A 21,330-nucleotide genomic window follows, 5' to 3' on the forward strand; every position below is an offset into this window, starting at 1 on the left:
AGGCACACCCACCTGCCACATCAGCTCAGAGCCTGCTAAAAGCTTTTATGGAAGCAAGTGCGAGCCTGGTGGTTGATACAAATTAAAGACTTTCTTCTTGTGTGTGTGGGGTTTTTTTTGTTGTTGTTGTTTTGTTTTTTTAAATGGATCTTGGCATTGAAGTGAGAAGTGTAAGGAAATGAAATGAGGTCGCTGGAGTGTTATTGGCTGCCATCTAGTGGCTTCTCATGCTAAAAGATGGCAAACATTAGTAATACAGGTATGTTACTTCCTCGTATTATGGTCAGTGGCGATTTACTTGGGTTCAAATATTTATTCAGGGAGAGCCTTTATTTGTACATTTGTGTGCACAAAAATGTGTGATGCCCTTCCACTAAAGAAAGTAAAAAACACACACACACACACACACACACACACAACGGTCACGGGATTCATGTGATGACAAGAGTAATAACTGAAAATCTAATTCGTGAAAATCAGGGATAGCTTCTTTTGTGGTTCTCAAAATTCTTTGAGAATACAATGGTAGTCGTAATTTGTGCTGCTTAAATTTGCTGCAATCGCTTCAAACAAATGATTTGTAGAACTTGTTTGTATGACTCTCAATGAGACATGCACCTGTCGATTTGCTGTATTGTGGCGCACATCTTTTGAGTAACTTTCTCAGGTGTAAAAGCGTGCATTTTCCCAGTGGCATCATGTTTCAGCTTTGCCCATGAAATTTCAGTTGTGTTAAGAGGAGTCCAATGTTTTGTCCTTAGCCATTATTTGGCATTTTGTAGCTGTGTTTTGGTTCATTATCCTGTCTGATGTGCTGCTGAGACAAACCTTGCTGACACTGGGCTGGGCTGGGCAGCACACTCCACTTTGCCCAGATTTCATTGTACCCTACGCAGACTGAAGATACCCGGTGCCGGATGTAACAAGGCAGTCCCAGAACAAATTTTGTGTGTGTGTGTGTGTGTGTGTGTGTGTATATATAGATAGATAGATAGATAGATATTCTAAGACTGTATTACCTCTACTTTGGATGATCTATTTTACATGATTGTTAAAACAAATATTGACTATATTATTCCATATTGTGGTACATTCTGAGACTCAACATGCACCAGTTCAGAACTTTTAAATGATAAAAGGACATGACATTGCAGAATGATGGATTGAATTTCAACAATAAAGTGTCCATTTTTAAAACGGCTGTTACACTCATCGTACAAACCCACAAGTCCATCTGAAGGCTGACAGAGAGGAAGAATACCACTGTCTGTAATGTTAGCTTTTATTTGTAAAACTTTGGCATATTAACCAACCATTTAGATGATTAGCCCGGTATAGACGGTATCTGCACCCATAAATGGATGAATCATACAATATAATATGTACAGTTTGCACACACAATATTTACAGTCTCCAAGCTTGCTCCTTGTTACACATGACATTAATAACAACTGAACCTTGGCCAGGTGATTTAGTGCAACACCAGGTGCAGTCTACATAAATAAACAGCACCATCTTCACAGCATTACCTCAAACATGTCTTGATCATTAAAACGTATCACCATATCGGTCATAACCAGCTTTATGCTACCTGACTCAACTGTGCAGTGGAAATGCGTTTATTCAGATGAATCACTAAATTTGGGTACATGTGGTACACCGGCGCAATCTAACGACATCCAATCCCAGAGCTCCAAAGCTACATGCGTACTGCGGTATATCTCATTTTAATGCATAGCAGTTTTGCACCATCGCGGACTGCAACAATAATCAACATAATGTCCAAAGAATACCTCTATGATAACTAATATTAGGTATTATTGTTTATTATTGAGAAAAGTAAAATGACAATTTTTGGTTCACCTCTTTTTTTTCTTCTTTTGGGATCTCATTAAGTTGTGCTGGCGAACCTAATAACTGGGTGTATAGTGAAAATAATGTGAACGCAACAGCAATGCTTCATCACAACTATTGTAATCGGTTACACATAAAGAGAATATTATTGCGTGGCTCTTGAACTACTTTCCGGTTGACACATTGCACAGCAAAGGGGGCTTCTCATTTTCAAAAACTGCTTTAATCTTACCTCGCATTTGTGATTGCCTTAATACAGCGGATTATTTACACTCAGTGCTGCGGCAATTATAGAGTTAGCTTTCAAAGCTACAAGCAAAAACAGAAGCCTGAATGGCAGCCATAGCGGATCATACACAGTAATTGCAGGGTTATTCGTTCTAAAAAGGGTCGCTATGGGTGTGGTGTTCATTGTCGAGCCATGCTAACAATGACTACTTGTAAGCCAAATAACGTTGTCATAAAGGAATACGACACGGCTGGATTAATGGAAGGTTTTCACAGCTAATTGGTCCATAAGACATCAGCGGATACTTGAAAGTCTTTTTTTTGTTCGGGACTGTAAGGGTCCTAAGATGCAGCGAAGGAGGCCAACCACAAACACGCACACACCATCGAATGGTATGAGCTTGTTGTGACTGCACTGGTGTCGTTAATTATGTACACATAAAGAAGAAAAGCATGTGGATTTGAGCGAATGAATAAGAATGGAAAAAGCTGAGTACTTTTTCATGGTTCTGTCTACCATCTATTATACATATTATACATATATAATCCCGATACAAACCAAAAGTTGTAAAAATATCACGGTTAAGGGTAAAGTATGAGCCTTAATGGAGACTTCTTTCTTCTTACTTTTTTCTTTTCTGATTGATATAAAAATGATTTATTAGATACAATCACATAACGGGGTAGGACTAGATAAGTTTTTTACTTCTTCCTACTCCCTTGAACATAATAACTGTGTTGAATGAAGATTGATTTCTTTCTTTTTACTTTTTTTATCTACCTTATTTTCTGTCAAATTATTACTCTATATATGTTTTATGTTCAATAAACAAACAAACAAAATCTGCTGAACCCGATTTTGGATGACGAATAAGCTGCATCTCACTACAAGTTTTAATACTGAGCCATAGAAGACTAAACAAACATTCACATTGAAGAGATGTTCTAGGAAATGTGTTTTTGAAACCCGGTATGCCAACGTTAGGAAACCATGACTTGGAGTCTTCAACCATGCAGTCAATGTCAGTTGGTCTTAATTATGAGGAAATATACTCGAAACTGTTATTGCTTTCACTGGACACGTATAAGGTACAGATGCATCATTTCTACATCCATCCCCAACTCTCAAAACGCATACTAGCTGGAAGGTATCGACAATATTTGAAACATCTCTCAGTATGATGCAATTAAGCATTACGTTGTGCATTTGTACCTTAGGGAGAGTCCAGTGTGTGTCCTTTTTTTTTTAAATGGCAACTGAGCGCAAACTGCTGCATCTGACAAAGGCCACTGCAACTTTACAATTTGGAACCAGAATTTTAGATATCTAATTCCAGAGGCATGTGTGAAAGAATTATTTTTCTTTTTACAAATCAGATTTGTCTGCTTTATCTACCCTTTTTCTTTAAGGTCTGAATGAATGACTGTACTCCCAACTTTCTTCAATTCCCTCCGCTGGGCCAAACTGGAGGACTTAACGGGTTCTAAGAGCGGAGCTGGAGTACAGCGCCTCAAGGCCGAATAGGTGGCAGACAGCGCTCCCTGGTGGACATAAAGAAAACACGTTTTAAAAGGAAAACCAGAATAACTCAATATGTGGTAAACACCGCCCCCTAGAGGACATGTGATTCGTGTAAATTGGCAGTGTCGTGCGTTGAGGTGTATTGCTGGTGAAGCACTGACATTACACTTAGCTTTACTCATTTATGAGCCAAACAGAGTGGTGTATTTGTCATTAAATTCGCAGCCTGACACACACACAAACAAATGGTAGACTGGTATAGTATGACCTGATGTTTGAAGCAGAACTTGGCTGTTATTAAGAGCTAAGGAGAGCACATAAAATAAGGCCTACCTTGACAGTGAGCATATCTTGTCTTGTGAGGACTCTATCAGAGAGCTGGTCTCTCCCCACAATCCAGGGATGGCGAAGGACCTTAAAAGAACAAAAACAAATCGTATGGTAATGCCAAGGCCGTCTTCGCAAATACACCAACAAAGATGCGCGTGTACATAATGGGAAGAGAAAATATTAAGCATTCTCAATGCTTTTACTTCTTATACAAGATGACAGTCACAATATTCTGTACACCTGCACACCACTGAGGAAAAAAAAATCTGTCTTTAAAAGTTAATGCTCAGTTGACTTCATTATCAGATTTTTTTTTTTTTGGTGAAACTTCTTTCTATTATCATTTTATTTGGTGGTGGTGTAGGTGAAAAAAATAGAATTACAAATACCTGGGGGGCAGTCAGGCGCTGATGGGGGTCCACATGGAGCATCTTGGTCACAATGTCCTGTTAAACACATACGCATACTTGCGCTGTCATGCTGGACTGAACCACTAAATTCAAGCAGTATTTATTTACATCCGTACAATAGCACACAAGTGCATCGAACCTTGGCAGCATCTGACACCAGCTCCCAGTTACCTCCACTGATGATGAATTTACCACAACCAATTTGAGCGAGAATTTCTTCTGCCGAGTCTTCGGGACTGCTGGCAAAAGGACTGAAACTTAAAAGTAAATAGGAGGGTGTGATTCAGGACAGAGAGACATTCAAAACAGGGGGAGACACATGATCATAGAGCCACATAAACGTCACAGAATTAACTTGGAAGCTTACCCAGCAATCATGGTGTACAGTAAGATTCCCAAGCTCCAAATGTCACATGCAGCGTCATAACCCTGCTTCTTTAGAACCTGCACACACACACAAAGGGAATGTCCAAATAATATCCTATGTGGTTCATTTATGTCGTGATAGGTTCACACATTCAAATACTAATAACACATAGAAGCTTAACTTTATTAACTTACTCAAAAAGAATTAATCAGGGGCTTTCTAGCTGTAAGAAATCACAATACTCGACCGAATTCTGACAAATGATGGCATGCAGAGTGCAGGACATTTTGAATATACATTTAATAGAGGACTACAATGCTCACCTTATTACCAAAAGTATTTGGTCACCTACTTTAACTTGCATGTTAACTTGACTTCCGCTCGCAGTCAGTCCCCTTCACCTATTTAAAGCTCTCTTGATGGACTTACTCATTGCCAGACTGTAATGTCATTCGCATATGTAGAACCCAAGGGCGACCAACACCTCTTCGTGGATCGATGTTCCATTGCCGACCCGGTCAGTGCCGTCATCGTACCAGAAATTCCCTTCGCCTTTCGGCCATGAGTTCTGTCTTAGCGCATTATCCTGTCCCCATGGCTGGGATTTTGCAACGATGACAACGAAATGTGAGTTCCCCTGTCCTGCTTCCTTTCAATCATGGAGCATGACATGACCTGGCCCCTAAATCCCTTCCCAATCTTTAAAGGCTCTTTATTTGGACTGTATCTGGACTTTGCAGTGAACTTTGTGCCAGCCATTTGTGACTGGACTTGTCGCAGTTCTTTAGAAGTCATTTCCAATGAGTTGGTGTACTGTACTTGGGTTCTACGCACACCCGTGACAGCACGCAATGAGTGAGTCATCAGCAGTGCCGCCGTGATTGACTGGCAGAGGTGGGAGTGCTGACTGGTTGTAACGGATTGTGACACATTCGGTTTTCTGAGAGAGCTTTCCACATAGCTTAGTAGTGCATTCACGTGCAAGTCAAGGCAGGTGAACGAATACGTTTGGCAATACAGTATAATTTAAAAAAAAATTATTCATTTATTCATGCATAGTTATTGCCACTTTAATTTGACCTCTGGTGCCATGAATGTTGCTGTGTAACATGGCGTCATCAATAAGCCATTTTCAGCTCTCAGCTGTTTGGCAAAACCAAAATCGCATATCCTGATGCATTCTGGAAGTCCTCTGTCATCACAGTAGTGAATGTTGCTGGGTTTCAAGTCCCGATGCACAACCTGAAAAAGGCATAGCTTATATTTACATGACGGTTTTTTAAATTGTGATTTAAAACATGTCCTATGACACAATTCCATTCTCTTCTCGGGGTTAAAGAAACAGCTGCTGCATTAATCTTACCCCCTGGGAATGTAAATATTCCACAGTCTTGGCTAGTGTGCAGATGATGTCGGATGCATCTTTCTCAATGAAATTTGGCACGGTCAACACTCTGTCCAGCAGCTCACCTCCTCTCAACAAATTCTGAACCAGGTACACACATTGGCCATCATCAAACACCTAAAGACGGAAGCACATGCGCAGATGTTTACAGAACTAAAGAGGACTGCAAAAGTGAATCATTGATTGTTTAGATTCAGATTGCTTTCATCATTCAACAATGTTTCACTTACATCCTTTAACGTGTTGATGTTAGGATGCTGTCCGTATCTTAAAAGAATCTCAATCTCTTCAGATGGATCTTTCCTTCCTCTGTCAATAATCTGAAAATCATATGCACTGATCAGCATGTCCACAAAATACACAATTTACTTAAACATAGATGTATATGCAATTAAAAAAATCTATTTAAACATGTTTATTTGGGTTGTAGTAGCAGTATAGGCCATATTCTAATCTACATAATAAAACAAATATTTTCTAAACCTCACGGACCCAGTGTTGTATGGCTTTCAGTAGGCGCTGCCACTAGTGGTATGCAGGCACCCTCTAATGTGTGATTAAGTAATGTTACTTGTACAGTGGCTAAAACTTTCCTTTAATTGAGTACAGTACATTTTTAAGTACAATATCTTTGCTTTGAACCTGTAATTTAATGCTGGTCCTCATGGTGATGTTGCTACCGCATATTTTTTTGAAGTGGCACTGCACTAACCATTCGCATGGCCCCTGACATCCCATCCATCCTTCCATCCATCCATCCATCCATCCATTTTCCGATCCGCTTATCTTCACAAGGGTCGTGGGGGGTGCTGGAGCCTATCCCAGCCGTCTTCGGGCAGTAGGGGGGGGACACCCTGAACCGGTTGCCAGCCAATCGCAGGGCACACACAGACGAACAACCATCCGCACTCACACTCACACCGAGGGACAATTTTGAGTGTTCAATCAGCCTGCCACGCATGTTTTTGGAATGTGGGAGGAAACCGGAGTACCCGGAGAAAACCCACGCATTTTGACTCGTATAGTGACATGTGACTTTCGAGGTCCCGTTGTCAGTTTACCTTCACTGAATATTCCACAGCAGTCACTCGATGAAGACATTTCCTGTAGACCGAGTTGGCTGCCTGGCCAACTTCCTCCTTCAGTTCATAAACGTCACTGAAGGCCACATCGCCACGGAGATGCTACAGACACACACGTAAAATTATTTTAATTGGTCTCATCGATTGAGAGTGCTCTGGTCGGGCAATGCGTACCTGTGCAAGAGGATTAATGGTGTTCCCTTCCGGGCGGGAAGGCGGAACGTTGGCCACACTTGGTTCCTGACTTTGATTAGTGGCAACAAAACTGAAACCACGGAACAGTTGGTGTGTGTTTGCACTGGGCGGGATGCCAGGAGAGTCTAGATTGGCAAACACATCCGCAACCACATGCACAACCAGACACCTTGATTTTTTTATTTCATTTGGTTTAGAATGCAGGCATGTGAATTTTGACAAGTGTGTTTTGTGGCTACCAGTAGGCGTTCTGGAGGTGAACTCTGGGTCAAAGTGAAAAGTGTCCTCAGGTCTTCCGACTGTTGGTTTGAACGGTGGCCTGATTTCCTTCCTGTACAACTTCTAAAAAAAACAAAACAAAACAAAAACAGTACAATTGTAATTAAAATAGAATTAGCTTCCATATAATGTACTTTATTGTCAGTATTCTCAGTGCAAAATAATTTTCTTCAAAACACATTTGACCCAGAAATGGAACCATCTAGTAAAGAAAATGATAGAATGTGATGTTTTTACATGTATAATATATACGCAGAAATCTCTTGCGGTAACACGATTCATCTTTGACAGCTTTCCTGTTGACTGGATTTTTTTCGTGCAGTTTTATTTTTTATCTTTAAATAGTGCGTTGTGTTCAACAGCCTGATTGGCTTTGGGACTGTAGACTAATGGCAACAGCCTCCGCGGCCAATCGCTGTACAGTCATATATATATATATATATATATATATATATAAAGTTTCTCATCGAAGTGCATAATACAATTTGGCGTATGTCTTGGCGTATGGCGCATTAAAAAGTCTGTGTGCTCACATTCCAGTTGATCGACGCAAAGAAACAGTGACTTTTTATTTCGTCCACCCCATCTGGTCCTGCACCTGTGAATCACAAATTTAAATAAGTTGGGCAAACAGTGCTCAGGGAATGCCCCCACCACGATACAAAATGTAGAAAAAAAAATGTCATTGAGAATGATTATTTTTACGGGTACATTAGAACACCACCATACCGCAGTATATTTAAACTTAATTCTACTCGTGGTTTAGTTTTCAATTTCAAAAGTTTTACTGCGATGGAAACGACCGTAATTGTACAATACGTAATGGTACCATGGGAAGGGAAATGAAATGGCCCACAGTGATGCTGTATGTCTGAAAAGATTGATGGTTGCTGACTCATAAGGTCTAAAGTTTTTCAATGTAGTCAATACCTAGACGATTAGCAGGGTTCCTCTTGAAGAGTGCTCTTAATAAACTCTGTACCTCAGGACTCAGGAACTGCGGCATCCCCAATTTGGCCCTTCAAAGACAGAAAAAGAAACACACTGTACTTATTGAGGCATGCATGGTAGTTAGTTTACCGTTGGTCACGAGGTGCAACCATACTTGCATGCAAAAGACAAAACACAAAAACTAGCACAAAAAAAAAACATTGCAATCATGAATCATTTACAATAAGGTAACTTAGGGATGGACATTTGACCTTGAGGAAAATATCACACAATCTTACCAAATTTAAATAAGATATGTACAGTCATTTCTTTTGGGATGGGAACATCGCTCAAAATCTTCACTGCTCTTGTTTCTATAGCAGGGCATAGTAATGCTTGCCCACAGGAGATTCCATAGCGGAGGTCTTCATGGATGTAGTTAAATTTTCCATAGATTAAGTCATGTTGCTGATCTTCAGGCCACCAATTGAATAAAAACAACAGCACCAGGCTGTTTTTCTTTTGCAGTCAAGGGTGGAGCGTGCTTCAATTTGTCTCTACTGTTATAAGATTTGGTTTATGAACAATCAATTCATCAACTCATTTATTCCCATCCCCAATGAAAGTGTATCGCTTCTTCATCTTACTTTAGAATAAGGGCCATTGTTTCTTTACGGTCTTTGCCTTGGAATGGCAACGATCCTGTCAGCATCTCAAACTGCAAGACGGACAAGAAGGAGTCATTAGAACAAATTGTACTTAGTATGAGCTAATTTATATTATTGAAATGCTCATGCTTCTTTCATCCTGCAATCAGCAATGCACATTTTTGCACTCCTTTTTGTTTTTCCAAACTGGTATAGTTTGCACAGGAAAGGCTTTCCGATGCTGTTCGTTCCATGACAAAGTAACGACACCCTTTCCCGGTGCCCTGATGTGGCTGCCATCTATCAGTGAATGTTAACTAAGCCATCGGCTGACAAAAAGGCAAACGCCATGATGACTGAAAGTGACAGAATATCATCTTACAGATATGGCGTTTCAGCATATTTTCTGCCAGAAAAAAAAAAAAAAACGGCAAATGAAGAGATTCAACAATCGGGCTAAAAGCAAAAACATCTTACCATTAGTACTCCAAATGACCACCAGTCTGCACTTTGTGTGTGGCCCCTCCTGTTAACCACCTCTGGAGCCATATACTCGATCGTTCCACAGAAGGAATATGCTCTTTTATCATGGTCAATGGCTTCCTTACTCAAACCAAAGTCTGGTGACAGAGAAATGGTTCCGATTTAGGACGAGGAGGAAAAGTAAAATCAAGTTAGGAACACTTGGTTGTACTTACCAGTTATCTTTATATGTCCCTCTTCATCCAGAAGAATGCTGTCGAGAAAGACCGAAATTGTCAAATTAATTAAAGGACTGAAGAATCGAATGATACAGAGCTTTGCCAAGGACAATCTAAATCACAATGTTTAATAGCTCAAACTAGTGCAGTATAAGGATGGGCCTCATAAATGATTAACATATTAAATGACTACGACAACATTTGTGTTGGATGTTTTATTAATTATGTCTTGAAGAGATTGAAGCAAAATTTAATGCACTACTTGACTGTAAATTAGTGGTTGGGGGGGGGAAAATATAGTTGATGTTTTTTTTGTACCCGACTGTAATGTGATGAAATGGAATCAAAGTCGATTCATCAATGATGTCAGTACAACTGTCCCCAATCCTTTTTGCCCCCCAAACTGATTTCATGTCAGGACATATTTTGACAGATCGGCAAAGGTGTTACAAAAAAAAAAAAAAAAGATTAAAGCCACAACTCATCAATACAGTGAAGGTAGTTGTTGTAATCGGTTCGAGCCCTGGGTTTGTTTCTCGTCAGTTAAGCAGCCAATCTCATCATATCTTTCATTAATAAAGCATGTTGTAAGACAGACCACTGGCCTACCGGGCCGCTCCATTATAAAGTACAACTACCTTACTTTCATGTTCTCGAACTTCTGCAGAAGAGGCATATCATTACTCAGTTGCCTTCCATTAAACTATACACGGTAGATTTCGTCATCCCTGCTGGCAGGCTGACAGTTTGAAAGGTCATACCTCTTACACAATAAATGCAACGATATAACACCCCACCACTAAATCCGACATTGTAAAAATGTGGATTGTGGATTCTTGCTGACAAATGATCATACGAAGCGGGCAACAAACACCAACCCCACTGGCCGAGGCAGCTAAAAGAAGAACTAAGGGCATTCATACTTTTCAGGTTTGAGGTCCCTGTAGATGATTCCTAAACTGTGTAAGTGGTCCAAGGCCAAAGCCAATTCTGCCAGGTAAAACTTGACATCCTCTTCGGTAAACATCACCTGGAAGAAAAAAAAATTGACATATCAAAAAAAAAAAAAGTCCAATGCATTGATGCATGCAGTGACAAAGTGTACTCCAGTACAGTCTTCTGAAGTTTCTTAAATCGGTGTTCTACACAAATACTGAACGAAACTGGCTTGACATTGTTTAAAGCTGACAAATACCAAACTAACCTCTTTTGACAGACGAGTGAAAAGGTCCCCCCCTCGGAGAAAGTCTAGGATTAGATAGAGCTTCCCTTCTGTCTGGAAGGCTACACACACACACACACGCGCGCACACACACACGCACACACACACACACACACACACACACCAGATATGACACATCGGGGCTTAACAACTGCGTTAGGGTTTTAGGATAATCACCGCGTTCTTTCTGAGCATGTATTTAGAGTTGAAAAGGTGAAAAAGTGAGCATGTTCCAGCATGGTAAAATTGTTAAATAACAGCTTTAAGCAAGGACAAAACACGTATCTGTTTGATACATTGGGTCGGTGAATTAATCCAGACTTACCGTAGTGTAGTTTCACGATAAATGGGTGGTTGACCTCTGCCAAAATGTCTCTTTCCATTTTGGATCGCACACGATCTCGGACTTGGAGGGCGATAGGAAAAGATTTAATATTAATTTAACATCCTTGTGCTAAATCTGTCATAAAATGTCCATAATGTCCATTGCAAGATAAAATGATATTGATGAAAAATGACAATTACAAAGAACGATTAGACCCACCCCGTACTGTGAAATAAAGAAACACGGTTGCGACGTTACCTCATCACATCCATCTCAAGACAAGGCCACTTAAATTCAGTGGGGTGCAAGTTAAGAGGATTTAAGGAATATCGTAGTGAAAGGACAACGAGTTCAATGCAAGACAACTCAGGCTCGTTCTTTCACAATAACACTGCATCCTCATTGACAATAATCTCATTCAATACCAGTTTATCTGAATGTAAGGTACAAACTAACCTCGTTTGCTCAAATCCCCTTGAATGTAGGGCGCGCAGAGTTCAGAAAAACCGTGGAGACCGAAGCAATCAATCAATATTTGTCATTTTAAGCGCACCGGGAATTGGAAAGTAACAAGTTGCCATCATCATGCGGGATATTTTCATGATTGTATGACTAGCTCACATTTATGCTTTTTATCTAGTGTCTAACTTGCTTGTCGACATCTTAAACATGTTTGAACATACTCGCAACTGATTAACCAAAATAGTTTTACTCCACATTGGCATCTCAATGCTTCTGTAAAAGAGTTCAACACAAAAATTCTGTATTTTTTTTTCTCAGCTTTTGCACGTATTTATTGCATCCCGGTAGAAACCATTGAAATCCCCTTTTATCGGGTCTTAAGAAGTAATTTGCAACCTTACCTTTCAGTGTGGCTTTCTTCAGAACTTTCATTGCATACAGTTGCCCTCTGTCCACACCTCTGATTTTTCTGACCAGAAACACCTGAAAATGAGTTCATCAATCAGTGTTGTCAATCGTGCATGACGGCAGCATGTGATTTTGGCGACTCTCGGATCAGGCTCAACGTTCAATTAGTGACCTTGCGAAAACGTTACCATAATATAATAATACTTGCAATAATATGCCGGCTGTTGCTTCTTGCCTCTAAATTTCAACATACTGGATCAGCCATGCAAGTGGAAAAGCACGCAGATGGGAGTCGACATCTGGCCGGCTGTCATGGATTATTATTTAAATGATCGCGCAAAATGTAAAATCTTTATATCCGCTTATCAGACAGATTTTCAAGATGTACCTTTCCATAGGATCCCTGTCCAAGCACCTTGAGTAGCTGGAACTGAGAGGGGTCAGCTTTCTCAAAGCCTTCTTTCACATGGTGGCTGATGTCAATCTCCTTGAGTATGCTGTCATCCTGGAGAGAAAAAAAAAAGTAGAGCGTTACAACTTTTGTTGTTAAACTATTTGGACAAAATTATAGGGACACTACTTTGCAGGTGAAACTGGACCAAAAAAAGTTTTGAGTTATTCATCCAGAAGAATACTTGTACTCATGAGTTTAATTTCTGTTTGAGTTTATTCCAAAGATGCTTGAAGGTCAGAGCTCTCGTGTTCTTCATACTGAAAGTCATTCAGGCATGCATTTTACAGACCTTGCTTTGAGCATTTGGAACATTTCCCATGACATAGTGCACGTTCCCAAGGGAAAGCATAGAATTTTCAAAAATGTCTTGATAAGATAAATAATTAAGATAGGCTAAGGGGGTCATTGATTCAGAAGCGTGTCTCTGCTGATGCAGGACTTCTTTAAACGATAAAACAATTCAAGAATAGGACATATAGTACCTTGAAGCCTTTGTGTAAGAATGCCAGCAACTTTCACATTCAGTTGACCCAATAAAATACGGCATGCATGTATATTTGTATATTTCATGACCAGGAGAAAGTTGACATTTCTGCATCAATACCATTGACCTCGAATGGACACTGGCAGTCAAGCATCAGGTGAAGGACCTTTTTTCAGTCGATATATTCTACTTAGTGAAGCATATGATCACGTGCCAACCTGTACTGTACTGGGTTTTGTTTACACTGTATTGGCAGGAGCCAATGCCTTTTGGTGCTTTACTTGAATCTTATAGTGCACATCTTTGTAACGGAACTAAGATTGGCCAGTTACAGGAAGGATATTGCTAAAATTGAAGGAATAACAAAGCTAGGTTTTGTTTGTAAATCAACTCAAATGAACTTCACCAGTTTTGGGTGTTTGATATTTATCATTTTGACAATAACCATATTCCAGGTCTGAGTCAATAATGACACCAAGATATCCGGCTTGGGTTGGGGCTTTTAATAAGAGAGTCCAGATTAGCACTGATCTTGGACTTTGATGTATGTCTTGTCTGGATTGAGCTGGAGAAAATTCCGGTCTGTCCACTCATTGATTTGATGAATACCCTGAATGAAAAGTAAGGAACTACAACACTGAAATATAAAATTGCATGTCATCTGCATAAGTATAATAAGATATGTTGTGGTGCTCAATTAATTTGAGCAGAGGGCAGCATGTTCATGTTAAATAGAAGTGGCCCAAGAATGGACCCTTGTGCAACCTCGCAAGTGATCTTTGTTCACTCAGACTCATGACTGCCAATTGAGACAAAGTACCGGGATTCCCTACCAAGTCAATAAATCTTCCCCGTAGATCTTCAAAGATAGAGACAGCCATCTTCACCATGCTGCTTCTGCCATGTTAGAGAGAACCTTCACTTTGCACCACTGTTGCTGAAGTGCTTGCTCATGGCGTTGTACATGTATCGCCGTTGAATGACTGTTTTTGTTTTTGTTGAAACATTAGTATTTATTCAGTATTCACAAAGTTGTCAGTAAAGGTGAGTCAGCCAGAGGAGAAACAACCGCATGACTCTCCAGTATTGGTCTCCTGAATGCAAATTTGTAATTCTGGCCTTTTCTTGCAGGGACATGAATCAACCAAGCATCATATTCCTGACACTGACAGGCAGCCTGACAGGTAAGTGAACTGGCAGTGGCATACATACGCTATTTGGAGACAAAACAATCTGACAAAACGAGCTTCGTTTGTACAGTATTGCATTCCAGCGCAAATGTTTTTCATCTATTTATATACCGAAATACAAAGTGAGCCGCTAAACAGCATGCTGCCACCCTGTCCTGCTCTGATCTGTTTGGGCTATAAATAGACATCCCTTGCTGTGGCATCCACTGAATCAATCTGTCTGGATCCATTTATCTATCAAGCGGACTGCCCGCTTGTTTGCTCATCTGTCCGATTGCATTTCCGAAAGGCTTGCCTCTCTCTCAGGCAAAGCAGTGGCCTTCTGCTGAGGTGTCCTAGACCCCGGACGGACAACGACTTTGGTGACACTGCAGCAGCAATGACCTCACGCCATCCCACAACAAATCAAAGGACAAACAAGCAAGGTATTGCAGCACTACCATGTTGCTTAACAGAAGTTTTTGAATATCCAGCCATGGAAAGAATATTTTAAACACCTTGAATTCATGTCATCCAAGCTTTAAACAACATATCAAGTGCAAAAAACGTATTGTGAAGTTTTACAAACAACTAATGTTATTAGTATTGTCTTCAATTATTTATTCAGTGTAATGCCACAAATGGGGAAAATATCTCTTGAATTTGTCAAGTTTAAGGTTGCAAAATCCTATCATGCACTGAAATTAGGAATTAAACCAAATGTTCTTGTTAGCATATACGGTACATAAACCAAATAAACGACGAACTAATCGATTAGGGTTGCATCGTTTCAGCTTCAAATCCAACACTTTGTGCCATACGGACTTTTATTCTCCCTCCCTAATTTTCGCATGCGTTACCTCACATATTATGAGATCCTAAGGATTAAAGCCTCGTCGATTACACCTGACGGATCCAAACGTGACCCACCTCCAGCTGACAGAATCCCGTCGTGGTCTTGTTTCGGGCGGCCTTGTTCTTCAGGTAGATGGAAAACCATCTCTTCACTGTGAATTTTCGCGTGTTGGTATCCATGGCAACGATCAGCACTGCGCATGCATCCCATATGTGAAGGACATCTCCTCTCCGTGTGGAGGTAAACGAACGAGCGGATGACGGTGGCGTCTCTAATAGCGAAGCGATCCCCTCGCTCGTCCCGTCACGACGCGGTCGAGGTGGCGTGTGAATTTCGTCATTATCTCCGTGCGCCCCACGATCGCCGCCTCAGCTACGGAGCTGTTGATCCCAGAGCCTGCTTATCGTCTTGCATGCGCACGAAGGAGAGGCGAACCGCTTCGAATCTAACGTTGAATCGAAAGACGGCGTGAGGAGTAGCCTAACATCAGTTCCCCATGCACGCGCGTGTGTGTTGATCCTCTTCTTCCTCCCAGCAGCATGCAGCAACAGCTGGCCACATCACGTGGTGTCACCTTGTTTGTCTCCCCCTGCATCCTTTCTCGTTTAACCTCACACTGATGGGAGGGGATACATTGATTGCCACGATTCTGAAAACACGATGAATGAAAACGAGTTGGACCGGCATAGGAATGGGGGAAAGGGAACCACCAATGGAAACCCAATGTGACGCGTTGATGATTGCATTTATGTTTGAAATCAATGTGATTGATTGAACCATGCAGAGCCGCCCTGTGTAAGCACAGTGCTCGCGGACGTGCGCGGAGCTGTCACATCAGCAGCTTTGCATAGCTGCAGTGTTACATAAGCAGGGGTGGGAGGTTACGTAGTGAAGGAATCCTGCACTCCACCTGTGTCAAGTAGCCAAAGCAAAAACCCATCATTGAAATATGACGTTGTTAATAATACCATTACCACAAGACAGGGCAGCAGTAAAAACTGTAAAAACTTCGGCCAAAGCGGTCCCACAGAATTTCCCTTTAATGGGATTATGATTCATAAAACATCTTTACCTAGCTCACCCAAAGTCAGCAAATTACTCTAAATGAAATTCCGAATGTGTGTTTGTGTGATTTGAGTGCACTCCAGAGTCCCGTATGGCATTTCGGTAATGTTAAAACTCATCAAGATAGTCATTATGCTGTGTCATATGGAGGAGATTCAGGATTATGGGCATGATGTCTTTGTGTAGATAGGATTAAAGCTCTATAAGGAGATCATAATAATAACATCCATACAGACGGAGAAGATGCATGCAGAAAAGAGAGGCTGAAAAACAGCATCGGCACTAACTCGCCGCAACAATTGTCAGGAGGTTCAATACAAGAGCTGTATATCATCAAGTATGCAATTTGGAATGCTTAAATTTGACACTCATGTTGCCATATTTATTATAGCTGAACCAAAAATAGAAATCCATCCATTTTCAATAACCACATATCCGGTTCAGGGTAACGTGGAGCTGGAGCCACCGATACAATGCTGTTTTCCATCCCTGCAAATTACAGCAATGAGCACTTTGTTTAATGAATGTCTCATGGACATTGCCCCGATTATTATTTTTTGGGTGGTGGGGGGGGGGGGGGACGTGATTTTTCATAAAGCTCTTGTATTTCATTTACATAGGTTGCGCAAGTGCGCTTAATGAAGTGGCGAGTGCACTCTAGTTTTATGGACATGAATTTATTTCTACAGTTACCAATGACAAAAACACAATGAATCATTTTTCAATTGATAATTAACAAGGGAAATATATTCCTATGATTACCTGCCCCTATGCATTTACCATATTAAAACAGAGCACAATAAGTACAAGCTCTGGCATTATAATGACAACAATGGCAAAGTTCCTCTGCAGTCCTCTCCCTGAAAGTTGCATTACAATCCAAAAACAGTGGCATATGATTAGCAATGAACTTGGTCTGCCCCTAAATAATCTATTTTATCCCTCTGAACTAAATTATCCTTGCTACTCTTAAATCATTAGATTAGCCAGAGCGCAGTCTGATAGGTGAGATAACAACATACACTTCAATGCTGCTGCTGTAAACATGGTTGGACATGTACATAATTTTTCACATGCTGAAGAGAGGTAACTCAACAAGATGAATCCTGTTGTGAAATGTTTGTTAAAATACAAAACAAGTGAACATAAAAAAGCTGCCATAACTGTGGCACAATTATATCCATGACACTATTCGAAAAAAACGGTAGATCACTGAGAGATCAAGTTCATGAAGTAGCCGAGTTGAAACGATAAACGGTAGCGACATGACAAAAAAAAGGAAACCGTTTGCTTGCCTATCTCAGCCTGCGTGCAAATCGACTTGCTACACTTACATTTAATTGGTTAAAAAAAATGAGGATGTACAATATGTGTACATATGTAAACGCTGTCGTGCGTTATGTTAGTGTTTCAAAGAGGCGGATAGTAAATGAGAACGTTAGGGTCGCAGACGCTGAACGCTGAGTCTCCAGCGGAAGAGATCTCTTTCTCACAATCCAGGAGAGAGAAGTCGGGGCTGAAACAAATCTCGATCTGACCCAAAACCTGCACATCGGTATTCTAGAAAACACATCAAATATTGAGTTGAACTCAAGAGCTCACTCTGAATTCCGTTTGTAGTGACTCCAACATTCAACAATTGGCTGTTTGACGCTCATACCTCAGCTGGATGGACACATTGTATCTTAGGTGTGACGCCATAGAAGTTTTCAATGACTCCTTCGATTTGTGAAAACTACAAAATGACACAGAAGGGGAACAATCCTCAATGCACCGTGCCACATCACCCCAAAAAATATATACACTGTATATTGGCGATTGTTATACATTCCAATACATTAAACTGAACAGAAATACTCACCTTGTAATATTTTGCAGATGGGATGATGTCAAATTTCCTCAGCATGCTACAAGAACAGGGACACAGGTGGACAAATATCATCTACTGCGAAGAGTGTCGAGTGAAACTTGTTCCAGTTGATGTGTGAGTTTTCAATACCTATCCAAGTCCACTTTATGGTACAGTTCCAGGGCCTTGCTGAAGTATTTGTGCTGACTGTTTAGCGCGGGCGCTTTGGCAGCACATGTGCCATGTTTGTACCATTCGTACTTCCTGTGGCAATAGAGTTGAGCATTTACTTTGGCGACGTAAAAACAAATCACGTGCACAAATACACACGCGAGGTGATGGACCATTATCTCGGACAAAAACAAACATTCCATCTTTAACCATTTAAATAATTGAAATTTCTGATGAATGTCAGTTAAAGGAAAGAAACCAAGAAAAACTTTGATGATCTCCTCACCAAAATCCAGATGATGCAGGTTTCAGTAAATCAGGCCAAGAGATCTCCATGTCTGGAAGCAAGTCCTTGAAAATAAATGGAAATATGATTATCATTATGACTTTTTTTACACTGACAAAGGACAACAAAATACCTCTATTTCAGATGAGTTGAAATGCCATGATGCGTTGCAAAGATTCCCTTTATCAGGCCTGCAAAAGGACGGCATATATTAAAAAAAGGGTTATGATTATTACGGTCCCTTATTTCCTTCTTGAACATGTGAAGCAAATTAAATACAGAGAAGGACAACCTAAACGCAACCTTATGACAAATTTTCTGACCCCCCGCTAAGAAAGCAAAACTTTAAAATGTGCAACCATCCTGTTCTCTTATTTGCATCTTGATATGACACGCCAGTAAAGGGGCTGGATTATCTCGGAAAAAGGAAAAATGCCCGCTAACACAATTTTTGTCATATTTATAAACACTTTTAATGAGAATTATGCCTTTTGTGTACATAGGAAGCAATGTTATAAGCATCCATGCACAACTGGGTGTTCTCATTTTAAGATTTGTGGGCTAAACAGATTAGTGGCCAACCCATCTAGTTTCCATTTGGTTCCCTCTCCAACAGAACACACTTCTGTCTGCAAGTATCACACGCACGCACGCACACATACTACACTTACCAGAATCCATGGAGTGTCCAGTAGCTGATGTTCGGATGATGACAGGACTCGATCTGAAATTTGTCACAACCATTCGGTCTCAAAGCGCACTTTAATGATCACAGTTGCGCATTAAAATTACTGACATGAATCTACACATTTAACCTGCAGTGATATTGTCACATGCGGACAACACTACAAAGAAACATTCATCCCATGAGGGGAATTCAAAAAGGCACATGTCAGCGCCATCGTAATAACAACACAGCATTAAAAGAAGCCAACACATAGCAAGTTAAGGGTTAAGACACTGCGCCACCGTGTTGTCGCAATCAAAACCACACAGCCTCATGACTTAAAATGTCACATGACCTCACGAGTTTTAAAGTTGAGTAAGTGGCAAAGCTCGTCGGAAAATTTACAACATTTGCCACTTGCTCGGCAGAGATTAAAAGAAAAAGCATCAAAAGAGCCAGCATTAATATGCTGAACATATTTTCTACTAAAAAGTCTGAAGGAAACGCACAGAACAGAAAGTGTTGGGCCAGTGGTGGGTGAGGATGAGTTTGGTCCACATGTGTCTGGGGGGGAAAAAAACAAACACCACACATACAATTCTGAATAAACTTAGGAAATCTTAACAGACAACAATGCAATGAATGATGGTGTTTTCCTGTACTTACGGAGGCGACATGGCAAACGCAGAGACCGCTGCCAGACCCAGCAAAAGATGACACCTGAGACTCATAGTGGATCTTCAAAACAAGAAAGACTGTGAATGAAGAATTGTTTGTGACTTCACATCAAACGTGATAAAGATATACAAATAGGAGAGGTGGATTTCTCATTAGATAAATACAGGTTTGCATTTTATTGCTCTGATGACAAAAGATAAACACCAGAGTTCTCAGTTACTCAGTACTTGACGAGGCTTTTCACTTGTTGACTATTACTCAAGAATCTGAGGATAAAGATTAGTTTAATAACTTCTTTAAATCTTTGCAATACACCGTTATTCCTCCCCCCAATAAACGCATAGGAAATTAAAACAGGTAGTGCTGTAATATTGGGGTTGGGGGGAGGGGTGTAATAAGGAAACTTATGGATTCGAAATCACCCATGTTCGTTATAACCCATGTGATGTCCAAACAACTCAGTATGACGTGCAGTTCAACCACGGGAAATAATTATTGAAAATATTTAAAAATATATTTTGTAAGTTGTACAAATAATACTTCTGACATTGAAACGAGCATTCATGCATTTAAAAATACACCAATACTCAGATTTCATCAGACATGATTGTCTTATATTTATTGGCCATAATGTGTGAGTAGGGCAAAGGTTCGAAGTTCAACGCGAAACACACGGCTACACACAATACATGAAATTCGAACGCTTTGTGACTCACCCCAAACTCATTCCCCTCAATTTCGCGCTGGCAAAAGTCACATCAACTTACTTTGTCCTATGTGGCGAAATTGCTTCGTGAAGGATGCCGACTTTTGTCAGCTCATGTTCATGAACGACTCGGAGATGTTGCAGCAAGACTTTGCTTCAGTTGCGCCTGTGGTTGTTTACGTTGTTTTATGTACTTCCGCCTTTTGTCAACAGGCTCAGCCAATCACGGATGCCGTGAACCACATGCTTGGTCACGTGGTAAACCTGTCACTCCCTTTCATGCCCGCTTGCACGTCTACGAGTGATGGGATTTTCGGCTCTTTTCGGTGATCCGGTTCATTTGGATCGACTCAGTGAAAGAGCCGACTCATTTCGGCTCTCAAATGGCTCTTCTAACTTTAGCTTTTCTTTTATATATTTATGAAAAATTTAGCATACATTTTGATAAATGACTTGGTGAACTAAATATTGCACTCTACTGACTGCAAATAGCAATAATTATCAGGCAAAAAAATGGCTTTTTACCTATTTTATTAGGGGGTATTTTCATCCATGTAGGTTTCGTTCTAGAGGAGTTT

The 21,330-nt window shown here is 40.5% G+C and overlaps 2 protein-coding genes across 5 annotated transcripts; both read right to left on the reverse strand.

Annotated features, from left to right (window-relative positions):
- Positions 1-1,268: 1,268 nt before the first annotated feature.
- On the reverse strand, positions 1,269-16,019 carry LOC147207690 (ribosomal protein S6 kinase alpha-2-like). 2 transcript variants are annotated; one of them, XM_086107117.1, is made up of 22 exons: positions 15,405-16,012; positions 12,756-12,872; positions 12,361-12,442; positions 11,498-11,578; positions 11,155-11,234; positions 10,874-10,980; positions 9,948-9,985; positions 9,727-9,869; positions 9,250-9,320; positions 8,603-8,691; positions 8,206-8,270; positions 7,633-7,735; positions 7,373-7,518; positions 7,178-7,300; positions 6,347-6,436; positions 6,075-6,233; positions 5,792-5,953; positions 4,712-4,788; positions 4,484-4,601; positions 4,324-4,380; positions 3,938-4,018; positions 1,269-3,624 (listed from the first exon to the last, which is right to left on the reverse strand). In XM_086107117.1, the coding sequence occupies exons 1-22, from the start codon at positions 15,507-15,509 to the stop codon at positions 3,475-3,477; spliced, it is 2,244 nt and encodes a 747-aa protein (XP_085963243.1). In that variant the 5' UTR covers positions 15,510-16,012; the 3' UTR covers positions 1,269-3,474. The 2 variants fall into 2 exon arrangements, with proteins under 2 accessions (XP_085963243.1, XP_085963244.1); XM_086107118.1 differs by having other exon boundaries at positions 3,478-3,624; positions 4,516-4,601; positions 15,405-16,019.
- Positions 16,020-17,053: 1,034 nt separating this feature from the next.
- On the reverse strand, positions 17,054-20,953 carry rnaset2 (ribonuclease T2). 3 transcript variants are annotated; one of them, XM_086107608.1, is made up of 10 exons: positions 20,814-20,953; positions 20,035-20,106; positions 19,878-19,932; positions 19,373-19,425; positions 18,835-18,892; positions 18,702-18,766; positions 18,395-18,508; positions 18,257-18,302; positions 18,056-18,130; positions 17,054-17,955 (listed from the first exon to the last, which is right to left on the reverse strand). In XM_086107608.1, the coding sequence occupies exons 2-10, from the start codon at positions 20,097-20,099 to the stop codon at positions 17,806-17,808; spliced, it is 681 nt and encodes a 226-aa protein (XP_085963734.1). In that variant the 5' UTR covers positions 20,100-20,106; positions 20,814-20,953; the 3' UTR covers positions 17,054-17,805. The 3 variants fall into 3 exon arrangements, with proteins under 3 accessions (XP_085963734.1, XP_085963735.1, XP_085963733.1); XM_086107609.1 differs by having other exon boundaries at positions 20,035-20,123; positions 20,814-20,933; XM_086107607.1 differs by having other exon boundaries at positions 20,763-20,917.
- Positions 20,954-21,330: the final 377 nt, after the last annotated feature.

The sequence above is a fragment of the Hippocampus guttulatus genome, chromosome 3 (genome assembly GCF_054856545.1).
Source record: "Hippocampus guttulatus isolate MCC_2025c chromosome 3, RoL_Hgut_1.0, whole genome shotgun sequence".
Taxonomy (NCBI): domain Eukaryota; kingdom Metazoa; phylum Chordata; class Actinopteri; order Syngnathiformes; family Syngnathidae; genus Hippocampus; species Hippocampus guttulatus.